Source organism: Amblyomma americanum, chromosome 7, assembly GCF_052857255.1.
Source record: "Amblyomma americanum isolate KBUSLIRL-KWMA chromosome 7, ASM5285725v1, whole genome shotgun sequence".
Classification (NCBI taxonomy): Eukaryota; Metazoa; Arthropoda; class Arachnida; order Ixodida; family Ixodidae; genus Amblyomma; species Amblyomma americanum.
The window spans coordinates 146,554,112-146,579,039 of record NC_135503.1 but is presented as its reverse complement, the minus strand read 5'-3'; the positions used below and the strand labels follow the sequence as shown (position 1 = coordinate 146,579,039).

The 24,928-nt window shown below is 44.7% G+C and overlaps 1 protein-coding gene across 1 annotated transcript in view; it reads left to right on the top strand.

The window, feature by feature from the left end:
- LOC144098155 (sushi, von Willebrand factor type A, EGF and pentraxin domain-containing protein 1-like) overlaps nucleotides 1-24,928 on the top strand; it is a 112,868-nt gene that overhangs the window by 48,533 nt on the left and 39,407 nt on the right. Inside the window, exons 12-15 of the mRNA XM_077630682.1 lie at nucleotides 5,604-5,736; nucleotides 15,349-15,465; nucleotides 21,837-22,049; nucleotides 23,874-24,077. Coding sequence (XP_077486808.1) covers nucleotides 5,604-5,736; nucleotides 15,349-15,465; nucleotides 21,837-22,049; nucleotides 23,874-24,077 — 667 coding nt within the window. The remainder of the gene's footprint in view (nucleotides 1-5,603; nucleotides 5,737-15,348; nucleotides 15,466-21,836; nucleotides 22,050-23,873; nucleotides 24,078-24,928) is intronic.

The window sequence follows — 24,928 nt, the reverse complement described above, 5'->3', positions numbered from 1 at the left end:
AAAACTTCATGTTGGCTGGGCACCACAGCCAGATGTAGAACCCTCAGATCCTGTGAAACGCTCACCAGTCGGTGCTGTATGCGTAGCATTTTGACTGGGGCACGCTAGTCGGAATTTCAATGCGTACCTGATCATCCCGCCTTCCGACTGAAGAAGATTGCACTGCGGGAATGAGGATAGCTACCAAGGTAGGAATCATATGAAAGGGAGTGAGAGCTTTGCTGTAACAAAGGAGCATTGTCAGAGGACTTAGTGTAGCACTCTGCATGCACAAGGACTAATTGCAATACCTTAGACAGTATTGTAAAGTGATCTCTGTACTTAGGACATTTCCCTGGAATGCGTATCCCTACTCTACTCACAATCTGTATACATGGAGGGTTTGCTCCCCCTCTTTACATCCACGTCTTGTTTCACGTACTGTTGTGTATGGAACACCCTAGTTCTTACTACAGGAGGACTGCAAGAGGAGTTTGAAGGAAGTCGATGCAGCTTGCATGCCACCGGTTGTACGCCTGGTCGCCGAGTTACCTGATGCACGTAGCCTTTTACCAGACCCAATTCCGGTGTGAAGAGATGACTGAATTCCAATGGTGTTTTGAGCGGAACTGCAGACGAAGGAGTGACCTGTGCACAGGACAGAGTTTTACTGATGATGAGTTTGAATGACTTAATAGCGTTAAGTCCCAGAAGTGGTAAACCGCGTTCCGTGACATAGAAGTTTACCGCAGCAGACTAATCTTGAAACTTGAAGGTTGTGGAGAAAAATCCCAAGTTTTTCTCCACTTGCTCCCAGTAGTTCTGGATGAATAAATGCGATTGAAGTAGGCGGATACGTGAAATGTACGTCTCGTAGTCCCGAACATTCATGATAGAGACGACTGTCTTGGTGTCGATCATGAAGGGGAGGGTCACATTATTAACTTGAAGGGGAATACGCATAAGTGGCAGGGCATTGACAATGAGGAAAGTCAATGTATTTGTAATAGTACCTTCTTGAGTCTCCAGTCCATTGATGGTTCCCGCCGTATCTTCTGATGAACGGCTCAGTTGGAAGAAATGCGCCTTTTCCCCACATGTCTGGCAGTATTTGTGGCGAGCAGGACAACCCGGAAAATTCCCCTAGTGATCCGGCGAGCCCCAGCGGAAACAGCTGCCGGGTCAAGCCGACGGCGCGGAGACGGCGGTTGCCTCCTTTCCTGACGGGGAGGCCAGCCTCCTCTCTCTGGGCGTCCGCCATCGCTACCCGGTCAGGTGGGAAGCTCCGGTCTGTTGGCCGCCATCTTGAAGTGAAGATGGGAGGAGAAGGAAACCGCCATCTTGGACTAGAACAGGACTGGAAAGACCGCCATCTTGAAAGTCTCGCCGAGGATGAGGCGGGTCGCCTCCGTCATCTTGTGGCTGCCGACGCTGTGAAACGGTGCCTCCTTTTAGAACACCGAGCTCCTGCATTATTTTATCGGTGCTTTCCTCTTGCTGAGCAATCTCCATTGCCTTCTTGATGGTGAAATTCTCGCCGATTTGAATGAACCGGCAGCCGAGGTGGTGCGACTGCCAGCCGCAAAGGATTAGATCTTGCACCATGATGTCGGTAGCGATGTCAAACATGCACGATTTGGCGAGCCGTTGGACATCTAGATTGTATTCGGTGGTTGGCTCAGCAGGACTCGGCACTCTGCGTTTTAAATGTACACGGCTGCAATATTAGTTTCTTCTTCATGAAAGGGTTTGTCTAGTGCTTGAAGCGCCGCATTGTATACGTACGGTGCCTCGGAGTCGCCAGTCCCCACGTCGGTTCCAGCCTGCGACTCTTCCTCGACGAGGCTGCAGTAGATACTGGTGCCTTCTGCCCCGAGCGCGTTGAGCAGAAGCGCTTTCTTGCGGTCCGGCGTAGCGGTCTTTGCGGCGGCGTGAACGTAAGCCTGAAAAACACGTCGCCATTTAAGCCAAGGAATAGCCGGTCCGCCGGGATATGACAAGAAGGGTGGCGGAAGAATTGCCATGTTCATCTAGAAGCAGCAGGCGGAACCAAGGCTTCGGGACAGCCGGCCAGAAGACGCCGCAGTAGCGTCGAAAAGCAGCAAAGTGCAAAAATTCTGCTTGAAGGAAGGGCAGCAGAAGCAGTAGGCGTAGTGGTGAGGTGCGTAGAATTTCCTCACTTACGCGTAGTCCCAATGCATGTGGATTTTGGATCCTCGTCGCCAAAATGTTGTGTCTACGTGGCCGCCACGAACGCCAAGCCGGCACACGTTGGGGCACGCTGGGATGGCGGCCTGAAGAGAGAGAGAGAGAGACACGGACGCATACGCGATGTTGAGAGCCCCTTTCTTCAGAACGCGGCGCCTTAAATAGATGCAGCGCCACTAATACACCGCCCCTTAAGGCGAGTAGTTCTTTGGCCTCGAAACTGAAATCACAATATAACACACAGCCAGACCTAGATTAGTTTTTAGAATTCGAGAAAGCTTTCGAACATGTGTCTCATGCTAAACTAATGTTAAAGCTAAAATCGCTGCTTAAAAATGATACCCTGATAGCGTGGATTGAAGCTGATCTCTCGTGCCGTCGTCAGAACGTAAAGATTGATTGTGCCTCCTCTAGACCTGCTTTACTTGAGTCCACAATTCCTCAGGGGTCGGTTCTTGGACTCCATAATTTACAATGAAATCAGTATTTCCGAAGATCATGTTGGTTTAAATACTTCGCTGGCCAAAATACAAGAATGGTACAACGCAGGTCAATCACCATAAATCGCAAAAAGCTGTAGCAATGACGTTCGCTGCTTTAGATATAGTATCGAGTTATAAATATCTCGGTGTAATAATTACCAACTACTTCAGATGGAAGCATCACAAACAATGTGTCAAAAAAAGGCAATGAAAGAGGTCGGGTACCTGAGAACACTGGCAAAGTGAACACGCGACATAAAACTACTAGCATATAAAACGTACATCAGACCAATACAGGAATGCGCTGCAGCTGTTTAGGACCCCTGCACACAAAAGAATATCACTAAACTTGAAAAGATACAACGGAAATCAGTAAGATTCATTTTTAACGCATATAACTGGCGCACATCTCCGTCCCTGCTCTTACTTGACGCAAACTTGGAAATCCTGGCTTCAAGGCGTTGTCATGAATGGAAGAAACTTTTTTCTTGCTTTATCACGACCAGTTCGCTAATAATAAAACACTTTACATCGATACCGCTAATCCGCGTGCAACACATTCCTGTCACCCAAAAAATTTTTAGAGAATATACCTGCAAGACTAATATTTTTGAAGAGCCATTCTTTCCAAGAACTCCTCGCCAGTGGAATGCCTTATCTGCTGATGTGCAATGTGCAAATGTATCATTATTCTCTCGCGCGCTGTCCTGAATATCAAAGTGTGATCACCGTATTGTTATTTGCCTTTACTTTTCTGGTTGAGATCATTGAGTCATGTTGCATTGCCTTTATTCTAATTTATCATGCTTTTTCCCCTGCCCTGAAGTATGTTCTTGGGTTTACAATTAACATACAACTCGCTAGTGTGTGCTGATTTGTCTGTAGCATCTGTTACGATCCCCTGCATGAAATGCTCTTCATGCTATTTATGTCGTGTGTGCCTACTCCTGCTTAAATCCTGGTACTCAGGTTGGCGGCGCTCTTATAAATAAATAAAAATAAATCAATCAATCAATCAGGACATAGCTTGGAACATAGAGTAATCCTATATTATTAACTAGAGGGTGGCAGTTATCACAATTAGGTTTGATAAGAGGTACAAACTGAAGGTGGTACAGGTCTAGACGTCTAAACCCGGCTATTATGACCAGATCATCGAAAGCTTCTATGAAGATGTGGAATCTGCATTGAGCAAAGTAAAGATATAGTATACTGTTCAGATGGGCCACTTCAGTGCCAAGGTAGGGAAGAAGCACGCTTTAGACAAGGCAGTAGGTGACTTTAGATAGGCCCTAAGAGTACGGAGAGAGCAGTGATTAATGAATCATGAATACCTTCTTTCAAAAACGATTTAATAGGACGTGGACTTGGAACAGCCGCAATGGTGAGGATAAAAATGCAATAGCCTTCATAGTATGTACTCACCCTGGCATCGTGTAGAATGTGGAGGTCCTCGGAGAGGTGCGTTTTAGCGACCACAGGATGGTAAAGTCTCGATTTAGCCTAGGGTTGTAGAGGGAAGGAAAGAAGCTAGTGAAGAGGAAGTTCATTAACGAAAAAAAAACGGTAAGAGGGAAAGTAGAGGAAGAAAGAGGATACCACGAGAAAAGCACTGACAAGCTCTGCAGGCTTCTGGGTCCCAATTAAAAAGAAGAGACAGAAATTGGTATGGGTTTAACGTAGTTTAACGTAGTTAAACCGAGCAGACGTGCGAAAGCAGCTGTTCGTTCTTCAATTAGAGGGGGAACTTAAAGTCCGCCTTAAGGGTATGGCCTGATATATTTAGAGGGTTCATGCCCATATATGCAGAATTAGTCATTCTCTACTTAACATTCATAGATGGTGTTGAATCCTCATACCCCTGCCAGCACAGTGGCGCAGCGGTTAAGAGATGCCTGAGTACCTGGCCTACCTTAGCAAGCTCGGCAATAACTCGGGTTGCTAGGCAACGGCACAAGATCGTACGTACGCTAAACGGAGGCACATACGGCGAACTTACGGTGAAAGTTAATTGGTCGATGTTGGTTAACGTATAAGTGCTTTCGTACTAACATCACCGGCTACTTGTATGTGAGGGCTACTTCAAACTAGTCGCCATATGGCCGGCCAGGAGCAGATTGATGTTTGAAAGCACGAAAAAGGCATCTTCAGGGACTATACAAATAAAACTTGGCAAGGTTAACTGAGATGCATTGTAACAATTTTAGATTACAATAAAACTAAACATCTGCAAACGTCGCCTACAGGCGCACCTCTCTAAAGCCGAGAGCATTGTTTTGAACTGCTGATATGGAGCGTCTATTCCAGATGTAGTGTACGATAAAGAGAGTGACGCATTTGGATAATGTGGTCTTTGCAGCAATACCTACGGACGAGCTGGTGTTAGTTCCCAAGCTGTGGGGATTTTCCACATCTAAACTGTTGGTTTCTTAAAGTTGTTCTAGCGGGTGGGAAGATTGCTTTAGTATTTGTTATGCAATTCAGTATCCCCAAAAGATGAAATAAATCCAGGCCCTATGTGAACCAGAACCATTGTTGTTTCATGAGCACACATTTCACGTTGGCTCCAAAAAAGATCGCGTCTTCCTTTATAAATAAGACTTGCAGAAAGCAATCTAGTTCATTGCTTTGAGCGTTCTCACCGTTATCGAAAATGATCTCAGTATGAGCAAGCGTTTATTTCCTTAGCTCAATACGGTAATTTTTTTTTTCGTAGTTAGCAATAGGAGGAATTAAGCACAATCTTGTTTTTTTCTTTTTCCTTTCGTCACCTACTGATGTACCCATACCCATCCCGCAAGTGTTGTTCTAACGTGGGACTTTCTGGGGTCAAAAAAATACACTCAAAGTCGCTCTCGCGGTAACCAGGTGCTAATTGACCGCTTGTAAACGTCGACCCAATGTAATGAATATATCTTTTCGTTGCTCAAACAGGTGAGGGAACTGAATGGTGGCCGCCGCCTTGGAGCCTTCGCTCTCGCCGGGCAAGCGAAGCTGGTCATCAACCCCACGAACTGCAGCAGCGAAGAAATTGATATGGAAGAGATGGAAAGCGCCGCCTACAACCGTGAGTGCTGTACACGTTTTCAGCCGAAAGCGCAGGTTGAGACGTATGTAAGTGGGACACGTTACTGGGTTCTCCGCTTAATGACACCTATCCTCTTAAAGGGACAATGCAATAAATTAATTGAGATTATGTAAAGCAGACGAGAGATAGGCATTTCATCACTCGTCACCCCAACGCAAGAATTTTTAAGCTAGCATCTGTAACAACGAAGATATAGACGATTAAAAATTACGCTCCTCCTCTCCTTCCTCAACTCGTACCAGACAAAAATAAAGAAAAAAGGTCTGGGACTGGGCCCCGCCTTTGAATACGTCATCAGATGACGTTCGCTTTGCAACTTCCGGTTGTCGCTCCTAGCACCCTAACCGCAGCGTCGGCGGCGTAGGGGCATCTCTCCGGTCTCTCTTAACCTTCCTGGATTGCGACGCGCGTTGGGTTTCTTTGCTTGCCGTCTGTTGCAGTTAGCAGTAATAAACCTGGACCTCGAGGTGCGACTGCTCGCTCTCATGGCCGTGATGGGCGTCGAGCCCTATGCGTGCCCACGAAGAGCCGTGCGAGTGACTCCGGAACTCCCGACAGAAGGAGGCGGCAGAGGAAAATTGAAACCATATGCGCGAATGCAATGGCCTGGCTCGCGCTTGCCCGAGAGGGTCGCGCGGCGGCACGAGCAGACGATTTCCATGGCTACCGGTAGTGTGCCCGTGACGTCGTGGGTGCCGTGGCTCCAGCGAATGACAGCGTGTGGTGGCCTGGCAACGTCATGGGAAGTGTGACATCTTTCGTCCACACGGTTTTAGTTCCGAAATCGGTCACTACGAGCACACCAACCGGCCCGTGAAATTAAAAAAAAACACGTTTTTTTTAATTATAATAAATTGCCGGCTCAGTTCCGAAGACTTATATTTGGTGTGAATGCTCATTAGCATCATTTGTAAACATAGAAAACATTTACAAGCGACTTTGAATTCTTTGCATAGTCCCTTTAACATTCAAAGAGCCTTATACATGTGTCCGTATGAAACTTAACCAGCGGCCACTAGAAGCCTGCACGTGTCATACCCCCAAATTCCCAATAGGTAAAGCGTGAACAGCGTCAGGAGGGCATAGCGTGTTCCGATTACGTCGGTCGCCACCTGTACAGTGCACCGGCAGGGACGAAATATTATGACATGGAACACATTAACAATGGACAAGATAAAAACTAGTTCAAAATCTCTTTGAAAATTTTAGCGTCGGTGCCATCGAGGGCAGATAGAACACTAGAGACAATCGCCAGCTTCCCCGGATGGAGAGATAGGGTGGTAACAACATATCATTTAGAGCAGGGCAGTTGCGCTGAGAAAAAATCGCAGGACAGTTGCGAAACTAGCGAATGCGTTATTATAGCGAAGCTGTTGTGGGCAGTTTCTGTCATCAGATAAAAAGGTATGGTTATTTTTATGCTAATTGAAGAAAAGTGTGTATTCTGTTGAGACACTGCACTAATGACGTCGTCAATTTTCAGTACCAGTCAGAGACAGGAGTAATGACATCGTGACTCTAAGAACCAGATTCCCAGGTTCTGCATTCTGAGAAATAAGTTTATGAATCACGTGATCAGTTTGTGGTCACATGATGTACAAGTGATCACGTGATTCGAGAACAACACAACCGACGCCACACAACCGACAAATGAGCAATTAGCACTTGTAGTGCACAATTCCTGGTACTGCCCCAGCAGGTTCATCTGATCCGATACAGACCTAGCGCAGCAGGAAAGGGGGGGGGGGGAGGTTATTAGGAGAAAGAGAGTGCTAGACTTACCTGGCCATTGTGAGTAGGCAATGTGCCTTGGTTGCTTGTGTTTCTGGTCATTTAGAGTAAGATGGCGGGCACCATAAGATGCAGGGAACAAAACACATGGACACTTAAATTCTTGATGTATCCGCAATGAGATAGCATCTGAAGCAGCTGATGCCTTCGCCAGAAGTTACTGCTGAGGCTTGCGACACCAAGTTTGCTCTTCCCGACCTTTAACTCTACGCCACCTGCTATGGCTGGCAAGAGTAGGCCTCGCAAATATCAACTTGGTTTGATGACGTTATTTCGGATCTGGCGACGTCAATTTCCTCAAGCCAATTGGCATGTTCCGGTCTGATGACGCCAGTGATGACCTCGCTGCCCGTCATCCCATCAACTTTTCAGTACGATGCCTGATGGTCACCGCCGGCTTGCTGCTTAGGTGAGGATTTGAAGCTGTCGCATAATAAAATCGACTGGTGATCGTTGGGCCGATCCGACACTTTCATTCCCCATTGCGTGGCACTGCACATCGATAACATTTTTTTACATCCACCAGCATTGCACACTTGCATTATTATGTACTTCTTTAGACTTGTGTGCTTCTACTTGTTTTCCCCTCGCGAGCAGGATATCCCGCCTCCCGCGGCCGCGTTCTCCGAAGGCGTTGCTGTTCATCTCGCCGCACGGCTTTGATGCCTTGTACGCCGCTGGGTGAAGGCGCGGTTTCCACTCAAAGGCGCAGCACAGCGCCGTTTAACTGTAACGGGAAGCTGCCACACTACCGCTTGAACGGAAGTGAGGCATCCAGCGCGTGCGCGCCCCTCCGATCCCTCCCCTCCTCTTCTCAGTTCACCCTCCTCCTCATGATCCACCTTCTGCGCTAGCCAGCCACCAGGCTCTTCCCGTGGCTGCCACCGTGGGGCCTCTCCCTCTTCTCGTCTAAAAAAAGCGGAAAGGGGGATCTTCTCTCCGCTGTGCCACCTGACACCGATGGGCAGTTGTAGGCGGCGGGTGCAGAAAACAGGGCTGACGGCACGGGCACTTTTTTTCCGACAGGGGCATCTAATGCTGCGCATAATATAGGAGGAAATGCATAATGAGTTTGCATTTTGCGAAGTGTTTTGCCAAGTGTGGTAGACAACCAAGCCAAGAGGGGTGGCAGGCAGCATTCTAAGGTTCGTGTTAGCGAATGATAATTTCTTATTTGGCGGAGCGCTTCGTCACAAGACGGCTGCTTTGAAATTGTATCGCAGCTGCACGGGTGTGAATTTCTGGTGTGAGCTGATGAGTCAGCTCTTTAACTGTAATACTAGTTTTTCGAGGTATCCAGCCTATGAGCAACCGCAATTGAGTATGTGTACGTTAGCCAAACCTCTTGGGAGAATGCGGGCGTGATGAGATATTTAGTACACTTCCCTGACGGCCAACACATCTGCGTGCGTGATAAAGAAATGTGCTTGCAAAACCCATATTTCGATTGCAAGAGAGGGCTTTGGTAGGGAGCGTAATTTCAGACCCTAATGCTCTAGTAATTTGAAGGGATCCGCCTGAATATGCTTTCCTGGTTGTTTTCTTTTGCGCAGAATAAATATTGAGCGCATACCCGTGTTTTATGCGTATGTGCCAGGCATAGCTGTTACATTAAGCAAATGAACATTATGTCAGCTGGCAAGAGTGGCAGATCGGGCTAGTTGGTATTTTTCCATAATGCGATACAGCGCGAATAAAGACGGGGACGAAGCGAGACAAGACACCACAGCGCTGTGGTGTCTTGTCTCGCTTCGTCCCCGTCTTTATTCGCGCTGTATCGCATTATGTAAGCTGTTCCGGAGAGGTTATCGGTGGACTTCCTGGCTTTTGGAAATATAGGTGGTGCGGAAAGGATCTTAGTTTTACGTATTTTTAGGTTCCTTTTCGCCAAATCATATATGATGTTTGATGGAAAGACCCAGGTGGAACGTTCAGGGTATGCGTTATAGAGGGATTGAGAAAGCATGCTTTAAATGCAAATATTAGGTTTAGTTTGGTTTATGAGGGTTTGACGTCCCAAAGCGACTCAGGCTATGAGAGACGCCTTAGTAAAGGGCTCCGGAAATTTCGACCACCTGGGGTTCTTTAACGTGCACGGACATCGCACAGCACACGGGTCTCCAGAATTTCGCCTCCACCGAAATTCGACCGCCACGGCCAGGATCGAACCCGCGTCTTTCGGGCCGGCAGCCGAGCGCCATAACCACTCAGCCACCGCGGCGGCCGAAATGCAAATAATAAAGGTGTAATTAATCATTAGTACACCCCTGAGCGTAGCCATGTAGCAATTAGGAAAAGCAAAACAGCTTCCACAGAAACTTCGGGGTTGAAGAAAGATTTGTCCTGGCCCGGGGTTTGATCTCCTTACCACCGCCTCACATGGGGCAGTCGCTCAAATTGGGTACCGTATGTAACGGAGCTAACGGGAACCGCTAGCACATGGCTGTGCGACAGCGAGTTGATCGACAACTTCAAGTTTGAACTGCGTTGGTGAAATAAATAGGGGAAATCCCCATTCCGGAAAAGCCAAGTGACGATACAGAAAATCTCTACAGGTTCACCAGAAACTTCGAGTAAATGATCTATTCGCGCTCAATATGCTAGCCATCTCGGGTAACTTAGTTTGTCCAGGGACAGCTCTAGTGACGCGCTGGTCCCGGGTTTGAACGCAAGGCCAGTTTTCTAGGGTGAAAGCACCACTTCTCGAGGTCTAACCGCCTCACCGAATATGTATGAAGCTTGACCTTTAGGGTCACCTTAGCCTATGCAGAAATAAAATAAAAAATTGCTGGAACTGAGCGGCGAACCTGCGGCGGAGCGAACAGATCTTCTTCACTGGCCACTGCACGAGAGCACTATGCTATCGCCGCAGCCGACCACGCCTTGGGTTAAGCTTCTACATGCCCCTGCGCTGTGCATTGAATATCGAAGTCTTCATCAACTTCCATCTGCGGCGCGAACACAAAAGATCATCTTAACCTCGATCACAGCTTAACCTGATCCCGATGTCGTCGCCAGACCTGCCGATGACCGAGCAAAACGCTTCATGAACGAAAGCGAACAACAACACACTAAATGTTCTCACCTAGGAATGGTGAAAACAATAAAGATTGATCTATGTCTAAACACGTGGCCTACTGTGTGTGTATCCTAGAGCGCACCCAAAGCCAAACTTTGAGCAAACCAAAGACAAACAAACAGATAAGTGCCAAGCCAAACCTCGCTTTCGTTCGCCTACCACGGTTAAACCTTCGTTGAAACCTCGTTAATGTTTTTTTTTAAACTGCAAAATCTCTGTGCAAGCTGTACATCATTACTTTGTAGTCGTATGACATTGCTTGGGTGGATTCTGTTGAGTTGAGTTGAGGTGAGGTGTTGAATGCTACAGGTGGGGTTAGCCTTGCTTATTCTGCCGGCAACTACTCCACCGTAGCGTCCCTTCTATATTAACAATGTCCTAAATCCTATCGCATCTGCCCCGCTATGCGCACAGTCTCTTATAATAGCACACATTCTCTCCCATAGTCACCATCTATGCACACAATCAATCCACACAGTCCACATCACAGTCCACTCCAGAAGTCACCATCTATGCACATATTCAGTCACAGTAGAACATAGGATTCTGTTGAGTAATTGTCCCCTTATTAGAAATCTAATCCACCCTGAAGGATTCCCCTCAACATTGGACCAACACCGTTCTCACGTCGAGTTGTTGATCTATACGTTCTCGCCCTGCCGTATGCTTACTTTCACCGTTAGCACAAATGGTAGAGTGACTGCCTAGATTAGGCACTGGTCCCGGTTTCGAACCCCACATGAGGACGAATTGTTCAAATGCGAAATTTCTATGGAGGCTGCATGGATTAACCTTTTCGCTGTATGGCCGCGCTTAGGTGGACGTTATATATTAATCGCCCTTTACTGGAACTCTAGTCCATCATAGAGTATTCGCCTGAACATTGAATGAAGCTTAATTACTGATGGTGTGCCTTTGCTTCCGCACTAATCGGCCTCTGATTTCAAGTATCGATATTAGAAAGAAAGGATACCAGACAGAATTAGCAATTAAATAACGCAGTAAGGCAAGGAACCATTAGAACTGATTAAAAAGCGCGAGAGAATGCGCAAGCAACACGCTGCGTCATTTTAGAAACTGGAACGGGATTTACTTGAGCATGTCTTGTAATGTTCTCTTTTCACATTTTTTTTTCACATTTTCGTACCTTTCACTTCCTGATTAGTCAGATCGGATGATGATATCCGCTGCTCATGCGGAAACTGCTGTGACTTGATAAATGTCTAAATTATTTCACGAGTTTAGCATTGCCGTGATTGGTCTTTATTTCAAATTCAAGTTCAAATTATTTATTTATCCATGAAAACGCAATAAAAGTGGGTCCAGCACTGTTTGTACCCATAGTCATAGGCTAGTTATGAGTCCAAAAAATGAAATGCTATAATTTAGACACTTCGTCACATGCACAATAAAAACTTGGAAGAGCGGAGAAAGGGACATATACATAATACATTTGACAAAAAATCATAACAAGAAACAGTCGCTTCAATCCGAACACATCGTGTATGCTAAATTACATTATAAACCGGATGCGAACAGCAGATAATGTCCTTTAACATACTGAATGCATGCGCTGAAAGAATTTTTTAGCTCTAAGTGCAAAAGTTTGAGCATATTTTATTTCTCGTGGAAGGGTATTCCATATCTGAACACCAATTAAAGAGAGCCGCCGTTCTTCATATACGTTGTGCGTGAGCGGTAGAGTAAAGTTGCCTAATGCTATATTTCTGGTAGTACGCGATGATATATAGAAGAGGGACATATGGAATGAGTGGTTGTTTCTTACGATACTGTTTACGACAGTTGCTGTTTTTAGGAGGCGTAGTGAATCGAAGGGGAATATCCGTAGGTCGTGGAATAATGGGTTTCTGGGAGGATCCTGCTTAGAATTCGTTATGGTTCGTAATGATCGTTTCTGCAAATTTCTGATTGGTTGGAGGTAACTATTGTAGGTCCATTCCCATGGTTCCAGGCAGTATGAGAGATGACTATGAATAGAGGGGAAAAATAAAATACCTAATGTATTTGTGTAAAAAAGTCACGCTCATGAAGCAGTTTATAGCACCCCGATGCCGCCTTATCCCCCACTGCTAATGAATGGTTTTGCCAGTGCCGGTGTCTATAAAAGGTTATGCCAAGATATTTAAGACAAGGAGTATATTCTAGTAGGAAGTTGTCAGTACTAATGTTTACAGAGTTAGCATATACTTGTTTTCTACGGGAGTGAAATATAGTGTATTTTATTTTCTTGACATTTCCAGTAATGTGGTTGTCTGAAAACAATTTAGAGATGCTTGTACGTTTGCTTTGGACTGTATTTCCTCGATGCTATTGCATGTAATTATTATAGCGGTGTCGTTTGCATACATGAGCATTTATCCAAATTTTAAGGCACGTGGAAGGTCGGATACATATATAGAAAAAAGCATGGGTCCCAAAACAGACCCTTGGGCACGCCTGTATGAATACGTTGTGGTGACGATGAGACTTTATTCATGACAAAAATCTGATGACGTTCACTGAATTAACTAGAAAACAACTCTAAATTCTGTTGCACAAAACCGTAGTGCTTTAGCTTCCATAAAAGAATGGAATGGTCGACCATGTCGAAAGCCTTTTTTAAATCGACAAAGATTACAACGACAAGTTTGTTGTCATTGAACGAACAGTTTATAATCTGTGCTAATTACTGCTTAGCCGATGAGGTTGAATAGTTTGGCCGAAAACCAAGTTGCTGTGTTCAAATTATGTTGTATTTATTTGTAAAGCAATTAATTCGATTCGCAAGTATTTTCTCGAAAAGTATATTAATGGCATTGAGCGCAGATATTGGTCGATAAATAAAAGGGATTGTGCGATCACCGTCTTTGTATATTGGGACAAATCGGGCTATATTTAGCTACGTTGGGTAAATGGCGGTTTGAAGCGAGTGTTTGAAGACGGGACATAATATTGGACCCAGGATATAAATATTTTCTTTTAGCATACGTACTGTAATTTCATCTATACCTGCAGCTTTATTACTATACATAGTTGCTATTGTTGAATGTATTTCGTTAAGTTCAATGCTCTCCATACGAAAGGAGTTTGGGAGTGGGCTAGGTTACAAAGAATTTATAGCTGTGTTATTTACATTGCTCCTGAAGAAATTCCAAAGGTAGTATCATAAGAATTAAAGCTGTTTACAACATTTTGATCAACCACGTCAGGAAACGTCTGCATGTGTGGCTTGCCTATAACACTATGCAAGATATCCCAAAGTTTTTTAGAGTTATTGCAGCTCTGTTCGATAAACGTGTATAGTAATCTTTTTTTTCGTGTACACATAACTGTCACGGATTTACTGCGCATCTTTTTATACTGACCCAAGTAATAGTTGCTATCCTTATGCTATTTCCATTTCTGACACCAAGAGTCCTTCTGCTGCAATCATGCTAAAATCTGCTCCGTCATCCAGGGTGAGACGAGCGCCTTATATGCTCTAACAAACGTCTTAGTACTGCTGCTAGTTTTAACGCAAGTCAGAATGTCAGTTAGATTGGAGAATTCAATGTCGACGTCAGCGTGGTATATGGTACTAGTGTCGATTAACTGGATATTCGATTTCAGCAAAGCTTAGTCAATCTTCGTACTTACTTTGGCGTGCTTTAATTTCGGTTTTATGACGTTTTTGACCCTTATATAGGTGAGGAGATGATCTGAAATCAGTTGCCTGCATACCCCGGCAATATTATCCGAGGTTATATTTGTTAAAACATGATCAATGATAGTTGCGGATGTACCTGTTATTCTTGTATAGACAGGGACCAAATTTTGAATATTAAAAGACTAGCACACACGTGTAGTCACCATGGTTTGTATGACTGATGTCTATGCTAATGTTACCACTGATTGTAACCGTACCATTGTGTGGTGACACTGGGTGAAAAATATTCATTCAAGTTTAAAAGAAATAAAGCTGCAGCTGAATTAGGTGGTCGATACACGACAACTATGATAACAGAGTTATCTAGTCTGATAAATAATGCTTCAATAACAGGTGTGGTCAGGAGACATAGGGCAATGCTGAGTAGGTGCGATTGCTATGAACGAAAACGGCTACACTCCCACCGCGTGCAAGTGAATCACGGGAACGAGAAATTGAACGATAATCAGGAATAACAACATCTTCACCTTTTTTGAGCCGTGTTTCAGATATTGCAATGACATCTTAATGTTTTTGGTACTGAAAAAAGATAAGCAAGAAGCAAGTTCAAGTTCCTTCTTATACTGCGCATACGGCTATGGAACATGTCAAAGCTACTGTTGTCATTCTTAGTAAACGCAATGTCTCTGCCAAGGGGTAGCTGCGGCTAGGAATCAGTTACTAGACAATTTTTGAAAGAACATCTTCACATGTCACATGGACGGCTTTCGAATTGTCTGCTTTCCGCGCCTGTATTTTACCATTTGAAACCCAGGCAAATTTCCTGCCTTTTTTTTAGTTGGATGGTTTTGCCTGCCAAGATTTTGTTTTCAGGGCAGAGGTGGTCATTCACAAAGATTGGATCCTTCTCATTAAAGACCAGAATCTTTGTGTTCAACCGGTTTTTGTTGGCTGCTTGAAAGAATTTGCCCGCGAATTTGTCCCGCGAAGCTTGGCGCTTGAAACTCACCATGAACTATCTACTAGCAGCAAGTGCTTTTTCTCCATTGCAGCAACATATTTTTTTTCCTCACAGCTTCGGACGGTCACTTGTCTATCAACACTAACCTCCAGAACCTCAGGAGAGATATTGCCATCGTACGAAGATTTCGTCACCGAAAGACAGCATTCACCGTCTTCCTTGTTACGGGAGGTAAGCTTAAATCACCTTATTTCCTGCGTCAGTTGAGGTTGCAGTTTACGCGCCAGCGACAGCTCGGTATTGCCGTTTGCCTTTCATTGATTTCCCCCACTGTAGACATTCTTTTATAACTTGAAGGGGAAGTGTAGCCATAATAGCCGCTCTCTTGAATTGCCCTTTTCGAGCGATGTTTGACGCCACAAATCGCTCAAGTTTAAAGGCGTAAAACATAACATGCCTCAACTCGCATAAGTTACAGTTGTCTGTTTGTTTTCAGCCACCTCGCGTGACCAGCGATACGCACTTTTTCTGAGCGCGCACTGTCCCGAGCAAAGCAAAATAGCAGCTGTCCTTTTCTCGTGTTGGCAGAACAGCAGGGAACAGAAGAGCCCTTCATTAATTCGTGTCCGACTTCTGCATCAAAAACACGACAAGACTTCACTTCAAACAAGGTGGCATGGCCCGGTGGACTAAACTACTCTTTTTTTACTCTTTTTTGCTAAGTTACGAGCCCCCCCCGCTGCCTTTGTAATCCCGATCAGAGACACCTTGTAACTCGTGACCACCTTTCTTCTCTCGATTACAGCCGCTTCGGTGCACAATGCACCTTCTGCAGCTAGCTGTCACAAGTCTAATAGTTTGTCGATGAGACCAGACGTATGTGCGCCAATGACGTAGGTCGAGAAAGTTGAAGGCCGCAACAAAATTTGTCGAGCGCTTTCCTCAAAATCTGACGATAAAGACGTTTCCCAGTATTAGATTGCAAAACATTTATTTCGCCAGAAGGTAAAATGCAGATGATCTGTTCTAGGTGGCTATCAGTCCATTGCTGACAGCGACATGAGCAGCCTGTTCAAAAACCCGGGTTTGAACGCCCAGGTCCGAGCTGACGAACAAGGCCTCCCATTGCTCGAGAATAGGAACTTGCATTAGAGATTGCGGTGGCGGCTCCGTTTTTACTGTTCCATAATATGAGATCGCAAGTGGCGATTTGTACATTCCGTGTCGCAATAACCGGGATAGGATATTGATAGTAAAAAGTCATTAAGGATTCCGCCTGGAATCGCCTCCAGGTGGTCTGGTGCTGGTTATCTAAGGTTCTTTTTCTGGAGGAGGAAAAATGCTCCTTTCTAGTTGGAAATGATTAGTAATATGATGATATGACGCTAGGCCGTCCTTTGGGAAACTCTCAGTAACTACTGCCTCCCCTGCACGGCTCACGAATCCTCGAGCTTTGATGTGTGCCGGTTCCTTACCAGGATTCCCCAAATGTGCCGGAACTGATATCAAATCAATAATTTTAAGTTTTTGTTTGACTGAATATGTTCATTGCTGCCTAAGAGATTCTGCCCCGCGCATAATTGCGTATGGCAAATTTAGAGTCGCTTCGTATAATATCAGCGTTGATGTTAATGTGGAAAGGGCGATAGCTGCCTCTACTGCCGTTTCCTATGATCTCGTTTTAGTAGTGCCGGAGACTATGAGACAGCCTTGCGTGTCCACAACGCTAGTGCGAACGCTTTTCTTTGAGGGTATTCTGCGGCATCTACATTTACCGCTTGTTCATTTTGGCTGCACATTATGTGTAGAGCTTTTGCCCTAGCTTTCCTTTTCTTCTGGTGGTGAGTAGGATGCATATTCTTTGGTAGTGGCGTGACTAGTATTGCCTGAGCAATGCGTTTCGGCTTTTGTGTCCTGGTGTCTAGCGGCGGCAGCTCCATGCCTAGTCCAAGGCGATCAGCCATGCCTCTTCCTGCTTTTGTGCGGGAAAGCCGGCCGCGTTACATTGTTAAATGTGCTTCCTTAAGCTCGTATAGGATGTTTTGTGTCCCTAGGCCTAGGAGTCTTTCGGTGGAGGTACAGTTCATTAGCCCCAATGCAATGACAGCCTTATTATTTAGGCACTCTCGGTTGTAAGCAAGTATGTGACGATCTATGTGACGCTCGCGTCGCTGTATTATAAGGCGAAAGCCCTTCTTCGCTCATGAGTAAGTTGGCGTGGACAGAAGTTGTAGACAGAGGCTGTCCGCAGTGGCGCGGACGGAAGTTGTATACAAAGGCTCTTCGCAAAAGTGTCCGCACTTGTATGGTAATTAAAATTATAAGAAAAGGAAATTGGGATCTTTGTAGGAAGCGAACCCACGACTCAAAAAAGGCGCGTCTAGTGAATGCGCAGTTCTTAAGAACGCATCTTCGAAATATGTACTGAGGCCTATATGAGTAATTATGAGCATGATAATTAAAATATCGCAATCCAGCAAGTAACAAATTTCCTCCGTTTCCAGTAAACTTCTTCCGTGCTTGGCGTGCAGTCGTAGCGCCGTCATGCGGCACCCACTGAAAACCCCCTCGCACTTTACGGTGCTGGCCCAGCAGATGGCGCAGTTGGCGAAAAGTACACAGGTTTTGCATTTCCGCACGCATGTAGGGAGGCAAGTGCCAGGGGCGTAGCCAGGGGGGGGGGGGGGGGGGGGGCTAATGGGGCTTCAGCCAGCCTCGAAATTTTTTTGTACTGTTATGCACCGCCGATCAAAAAAAGCACCGGCGCTGTAAATCATGCTGGATTTTGTCTACAATGCCTTTTTCCCGCTCTAAAACGCATTTCTGCGCGAACATTGCAAACTCGGGCTGGTTTTCGTCACAGTTACCGCCCATGAACCTGGATTCATATATATTTATTTATCTATTTATTTATTTATTACAGATACCTCAAGGGCCCTTGGGTGAGGGTTTTACACTTTACACAAGGTGTAATTATAATGCAAGCAGCCCCATCCGAGCACAAAGTTTCAATGCCGTTTCGATTACGAGCAGGCTCGGAATCTACAGAGCGCATGGATTTCAATCCCAAAACTTTATGGATATAAATTTCCCATAAACATTCTCCTTTACATAGTGCAGCAGCAGAACCAATGCAAGTAAAAAGCTCTGTTCCTTCCGGTCCATAAACGTGTAATTAGGAAAACGTATAACTATTCATTAGCGTTTAAAACCGCAGAAATGTTCGTCGTTTATTCTAACAGCATGATGATCAAAGTTATCATGCGAATGCGAAAATTACGACTACATCAATAACCAATCTGACCGACCTTGCTCATTGAAACCCCGCACACACGGCGTTTCCAAACAAACACTCTCAGATATTGGGTAGTTCAACTTGTCGCATCATCTGTGCCTTTCGTTTGTCCTCTCTTTCCTTGTTTAGCTACCTGATTTTACTTCTTCTTTGCACCAGGTCAATACCCTCCATGAATTTTCTGTGCAAAATGATTGCTGCCCCTTTGCAGGCAGCGAAAATGCGCATTTTCGCATTGATTTATGCATTCTTCTCCTATTATTCTAACCATATGGTGCTGTCGCGACCGCAGCATGGCCCAAATACATATTAGGATTTGTGAGATCATATATTTATTCTTGTAGGATAGTCTGCCTTTATATACGTAAAGGTTACTATCTGTGATTGCGCAACATGTTTATTTGGCTTCTTTAACTTAGGTATCTAGAATTATTAGTGAATATGCGTATACTTAAACATCTTCTTTCCATGTTTTTTTGCATACATGCAGTGAACTTTATTTCCAGCGACGCTTTTTTGTCCTTTCTAAAGCTGTATCATCGCATTTGTGATATTCCATTGTATCTTCGCAATTAGAATGTACATTCTGCAGAACTCCTGCTTTTTGTATATGCTCTCTGTTGCGACTATAATCTCGGCGCAATTACTTAAAAGATCACAGCTGCCTTCACGCAATACATTGAAACGAAGGACAGTGTCACTGAGATTTTTTCATGGCCATTGCATATGTACAAAATTATAAATAAGGTTCTTGAATGACAAAGATATGTTAAAATATTTGTAGTTCTAAAATTCATGAGACATTTTCTTTACTTACTAAATGGACAAAATAAGATGGAAGCATTGATATTAGTTATTTCTGCCAAAGTTTTTGGGCCATACTAATATATTTTTGTCTGAAAAATACATATTTTAATGGTCTTGGCAGTGCGTAGCGTTTAAGAATTTGCTTGCTGCATCTAATACGGAATATCGTTGGCAATGAAGTTATGATAAATGGATTTGATTCCTCTACAAATTATATAAGGAGGAGGCCGTGCTGCAACGTCAGCCCACCTCGAACAAAATTTCTGGCTACGCCACTGATAAGTGCACCCCGTAATTTTTGTTCAGCTTATTTATTCTATATTTACTCCATGAAGACACTCTACCCCCCCCCCCCCCCCCTCTACTTCTTTGAGCCGTAAGACTACGAACATCCTGGTGACGTACCTACCATCTGCGCATCAGTAAACAAAGATGTCATTGCTCCGTAACGTGAACAAAAGGAGCCTTTTCCACCGAGGAGTCGTTTCTTTTGCTTTCTTTTTGGAATGGTTTTAAACAAGCCACTACCTGAGAAAAAAAGGGTTTGTTCTTTGGCAGGATGCCGAACATCAGCCAAATTCGTCATGCGTGTTTCTGGGCAGGCACGCCCTAGAGCAAACTTTTTTTTTTGCCTCTCTCAGTGAAAGCGGCGCGGATGAGATCTTGTCTGTAGTGTGCACTCTCCGCTGTTTTTCTGTGCACTTTCTGCACATTCATATTATAATGAGAGATTTATTGCCTAGCGCGATGACTGCCCGGCGAGCGGGTAAGTCAGCGTTCTTGGCAACTGCAACAGATGGTACCGCAGAAGCTGGAAAGAGGGCCTGTGTTCCTCCGACTGCCGTTTGTCAATGTAAGCTGGCGGGGATAATAGAATTCAAGCGAAATAGTTATCAGGAGCTTATTTTGTGAGGTCTCTTTGTGAATCGGTCCCTTTTAGTGGTTTTTCCTCGTGTTTTCAAAAGAAAGAAAATAAATGTTTTAGTTATCTTTGGGCTCGATTAACGCTGCTTAGCAACTACGAAAGAGGAAGACGTCGTCGCATCGCTCGTCAATCTATGTGTAGTTAACGGCGTCCTGAAGAAAATTCAACCGTCTGCATGATTTTGTTGCGGAAGAAGTGACTAAGGGAAGCAGTTGAGAAAATGTGACAGTTTCATTTCAGACGTGTCCATTTGTGTCTACCGCTTAACTGTGAAGGGAAAGCTTTTCTAGCAAATGGGAAAATGAGGTGCTACCCGAAATGGGGAATTTCAGGAAGTCGAATGTCGCCGTAGGCTTGTGGGAGAAATTTCTGTTACGTGCGGCATAAATTTCGCAGTTGAGCGTTGTAATCTGGATCAAGCTTGAGCTCTCCAGAATTGTATACTCTGAACAGAAAGGTGGTTTCAAATGGCCAGGTCAACGGCTAAACAATGCAAACGAATAACACATCTTCTAGAAAGGCAGAATGTGGAAGCCGAGCGGTTGTATTCATAATGTACAAAGCTTAAGGTGTGTCGGTGGGCCTTATGTAATGATACTTTGCTTCCTGCACGGCAACATCGTTCCAGGGACAGAACTGTTTGTGAAAAAAAATGCCACCATATAGAAATGGAGACGGCGGGTGCTCTGCCAGATTAGCTATGAGCAGAGCTTAGCGCCAGCGATGCCAACAGCATCGTTCTGTTTACAGTTACTGTGCTCTGTCAAAGAAAACACCATCTCCGAGTGGCATCTATCGCATGCCTCTACAAGGTTTCTCTCATGTCGCAAAATTTATCCCTTGTTAATAGCGGAAGCGGCGCTGCTATCCATCTTGCTCGGTGGGAAGTAGTCACATTATGTGAACGCTTGCGACCCGTTATCTTCTGTGGGACGACATGTCGGGACTTATGATCTAATACGACTAACACAGGAACCAGTTGGATCAGCATGTTTGGAAATTACGAGGAGCGTAGGATACAAGGAACAAATAGAGAGAAGGATGCACATTACAGACGTCGTGCCGTGTACGACCTTCTGACCATTTGTCTCTTACATCCTGACTAGTACGTGCACGTCAAACACCTTATAAAATATTGCCGCCGCTGTCAAGCGCATGCTCGTGTCTGTTGTTTCATTGATGCACTTCTCTGAGCAGCATAACAGTGCTCTAACCAGACCACGTAGATATAGCTAGAAAAGAAGAAATAAGCTTAAGGTGGACATAATGCTTGTCCCTTTTGGCGTACTGTCCAGCCTAAATGCCACGAGGACACATGAGCAGAAAGAAAAGCGCTGAGTTTGGGGATCCGCTTGTGCTTTCAAATCACTCATGTGGAGGTGAGAATTGTGCTTGGCTTGTCTAATGTGCGCTATTGAGACGAGGTGATCGTGGTGAACTTTGCTTCAACACCGTTTGATCTTAATTCGCGCGTCCTCAAGACTTTTGCCGTAGTTAGTGCACGTGTTTAGCAACGTCGCTGTGGCCTCAGAACTTGTTAGCGAAATTAATTATGTATATTTTCTTGTTTTGCAGCAAGCACGCATATCAGCGGCACAACTGTGCAGCTAGCCGAAGCGCTTCACTCTCTCTACGGCGTAGACATTCATTGTATTGGAATCAGAGGTGGCTCAGAGAGTATGAAACTCGGGAAGCTGGCTTCTCCGCATGTGCAGGAGCACCTATTCATGCTGAAAGACTACGACGCGCTCCAGTGGCTGGCCGATTTTATCGTTAAGGGAACTATTGGTGAGTGACCCACGGCTAGCTTAGATTTCTCACATTGTGTGAGGAGGCTTGACAAGTTATGGAGGCTTGGTTGTTTCATTGGTATTTATACGCAGACATATAAAATAGTTTATGGACCCTTAAGCAATAGCTGGGCGCAGGTCTATTTTCAAAGGGGCTCATGGTACCATGTTACATGTAGCAAAAAGTCGAAAAATGGCCATAAAACAGAATTAGAATCCTCCGAATAAGGAAGAGAACAGCCGCGGGGCAACGCGTTTCCTTACACAAATAGCCCTAACTAAGAGTGTTAGGGGGTGAATACGGCTATGTTTTCAATCTGGGAAGCCCATGTGGGGTCGATGTGGGAGTGCAACTCGAACTGGCGTCAGTGCAATGGGGGCAGCACTATGAACTCCGAGCGCCGTGGTCGTCCGATCATGGCACACGTCAGTTTGTAGTTGTAAGGGATTTTATTAAAATATTAATAAAAAAGAAGGCAAATATTTTTGCTAACCCCGGAATCTGACATAGATACTGAAGCACCTGAGCTGAGGCAGCGGAAATAAAGGATAGCAGGCAGAATGGAGAAATTAAATGAAACAAGATAGGGGACGGGAAAAAGAGGATAGGGGGAGAGGTAATATACACAAACTATTTACACAATAAGAAATGTCCCGAAGTCTCCCAGTCGGTGGGACGACCGTCAGTTTTGCAAGTTCTAAACCCTTACGCAACCAATATGAGAGCGAGTCTGCTTAGACAAGATGGTACAAATTTTCGGCTTTCCCACATGCTTCCCACAAGGGATCAAGTTTGTATTCGAGAGTGTCGCAGTCTCGACCGCATAGGTACGAGCTACAGTGGCGTAAGGCGTTTGGTAGATGGGTGGGATATTGTGCGAAAGTAGGCGTGTCACTTTGCGACTGGCAGACTTCGGGTTATCTAGACACGACGAAGACGAAGCTCACTATATCGAAAAGTAAGAAAAGAATCTTGAGTAACAACTACCTTTACTCGTATTCTGCGCTGCCACTGTGGCTCAGTGGTATTGCGCTCGGCTGCTGACCCAAAAGACGCGGGTTTGATCCCGGCCGCGGTGGTCGCATTTCGGTGGAAGCGAAATGCTAGAGGCCCGTGCGCTGTGCGATGTCAATGCACGTTATAGAACCCCAGGTGGCCGAAATTTCTGGAGCCCTCCATTACGGCAGCCCTCATCGCCTGAGTAGTTTGGGACGTTAAACAGGATAAAAGCAAACCATTTATTCGTATTCTACCTTATTTCTGTGGTACTTTCAAACAACATGTCTAGCATTCTGGGCGAACGTTTTGCATTTTGGCATATTATAAGCTACTGTTACGAAAATAGGGAAGGTAATAAATAGTCCATTCTTCTGACGCGTAGCGAAACCTTTCTTTTAAATTTTTTCCTTAACTCGTATCGATCAATTCAGCCTGCCAGAAAAAAACCTGTTGTGGAATGTTTCTGACGATAGGAAAAACGTTAATAGCAAAAGAACGCAAACCTGCTGACGAGAGATTTGCAGATATATTGATTTTTATAGTTAAACCTTAAAATACTTAAATATGTCGTTTATAAACTCTTCTCCATAAAAAATTAATTTGAACCCCTTTTGTGCTAAGAACGCATGTACAATCGAGAGCTAACCTTTTTGCATATCGAGGTACATCTTGGACAGAATATGAGTGACAATAACAAAACCAATAGGTGCACCATCTGGAAGGTTCTATCTTCTTCTAAACTGCGCTTTATTTGAAGGGAGTTCATAAATGTTCTTGGACATCGTCTTTCTTTTGAGCACTATTGCATTTTTATATCCGCAGAGAAACACTGCCAAGATCCTGGCGATATTATAAACGGTGGGCGGCTTCTTACACGAAGAAACAGGCCGTACCAGGAGTACGAGTGCTGCCTTCCAGAGACAGAGATTGCCTACAGCTGTAATGAAGAATTCGAACTGGTGGGCTATCCGTTATCCAACTGCCTTCCTAACGGAACATGGACACATCCCAAGCCTCAGTGCAAGCGTAAGTCCGCGTCTTCGGTGTGCTATCTGTGCTTTAGGCAAAGTTGGCTCGTGGGAAAGGTGTTCACAGAAAGTGCTTCTGTTTTGCATATGTGAGCAAAATATCTTGCGTAATCGACAGCAAAGATCAAGAATATTTGACAGACCAACTATATGTGGCGATTATTTCGGCTAGACCTTTTCTCCCAAAACTATATAAACAAAATATGCGAATTAAAAAATTTCGCACTCAGAACTAATCATCTTTTTGCCCATCTTAACTGGTGACGGCCACGTATTCCATAATTGTAACCGGTTCTGGAGCAACCATAGAGGAGAACTTCGGAATAAAATTAGAAAAGAGAAATTAATGACGTTGGGTATAATCAAAAATGAGAAATAACTTAAGTTGCAAAGGAACTGAAGGCGATGTTTTACACAATTCGGTGCGTAAGCTACAATAACAGTTATGGCGCCAAATAACGTAGCATTTAAACACCATATTAATTTACAAATACTGCAGGCTCTTCTCGGGCCCACGCAGGAGTGGATACAAGGCAGAAAAAATGACAATGGCGAATCGAACAAGTAACACACGTATATGCACAGATAAATACACAATACAATTTCATCATTACAGAGGCATCATGGTGGGAATGATGTTGGATCAAGGAGATTAACCTGCTCTAAGAAATATTCGACTTTGTTGCAGTTCACAACAGTAGATGGCAGTTTATTCCAGTAATGGATAGCTGAAGGGAACAAGGAATATTTGTGAACATTAATGTGGCTTATGGGTTGACGGAGTGCTTTCATATTGTTAGTCCTTGAGGAGTGTAGGAATGGTTGCTGAAGGCATGGTTCTTTTGTTAT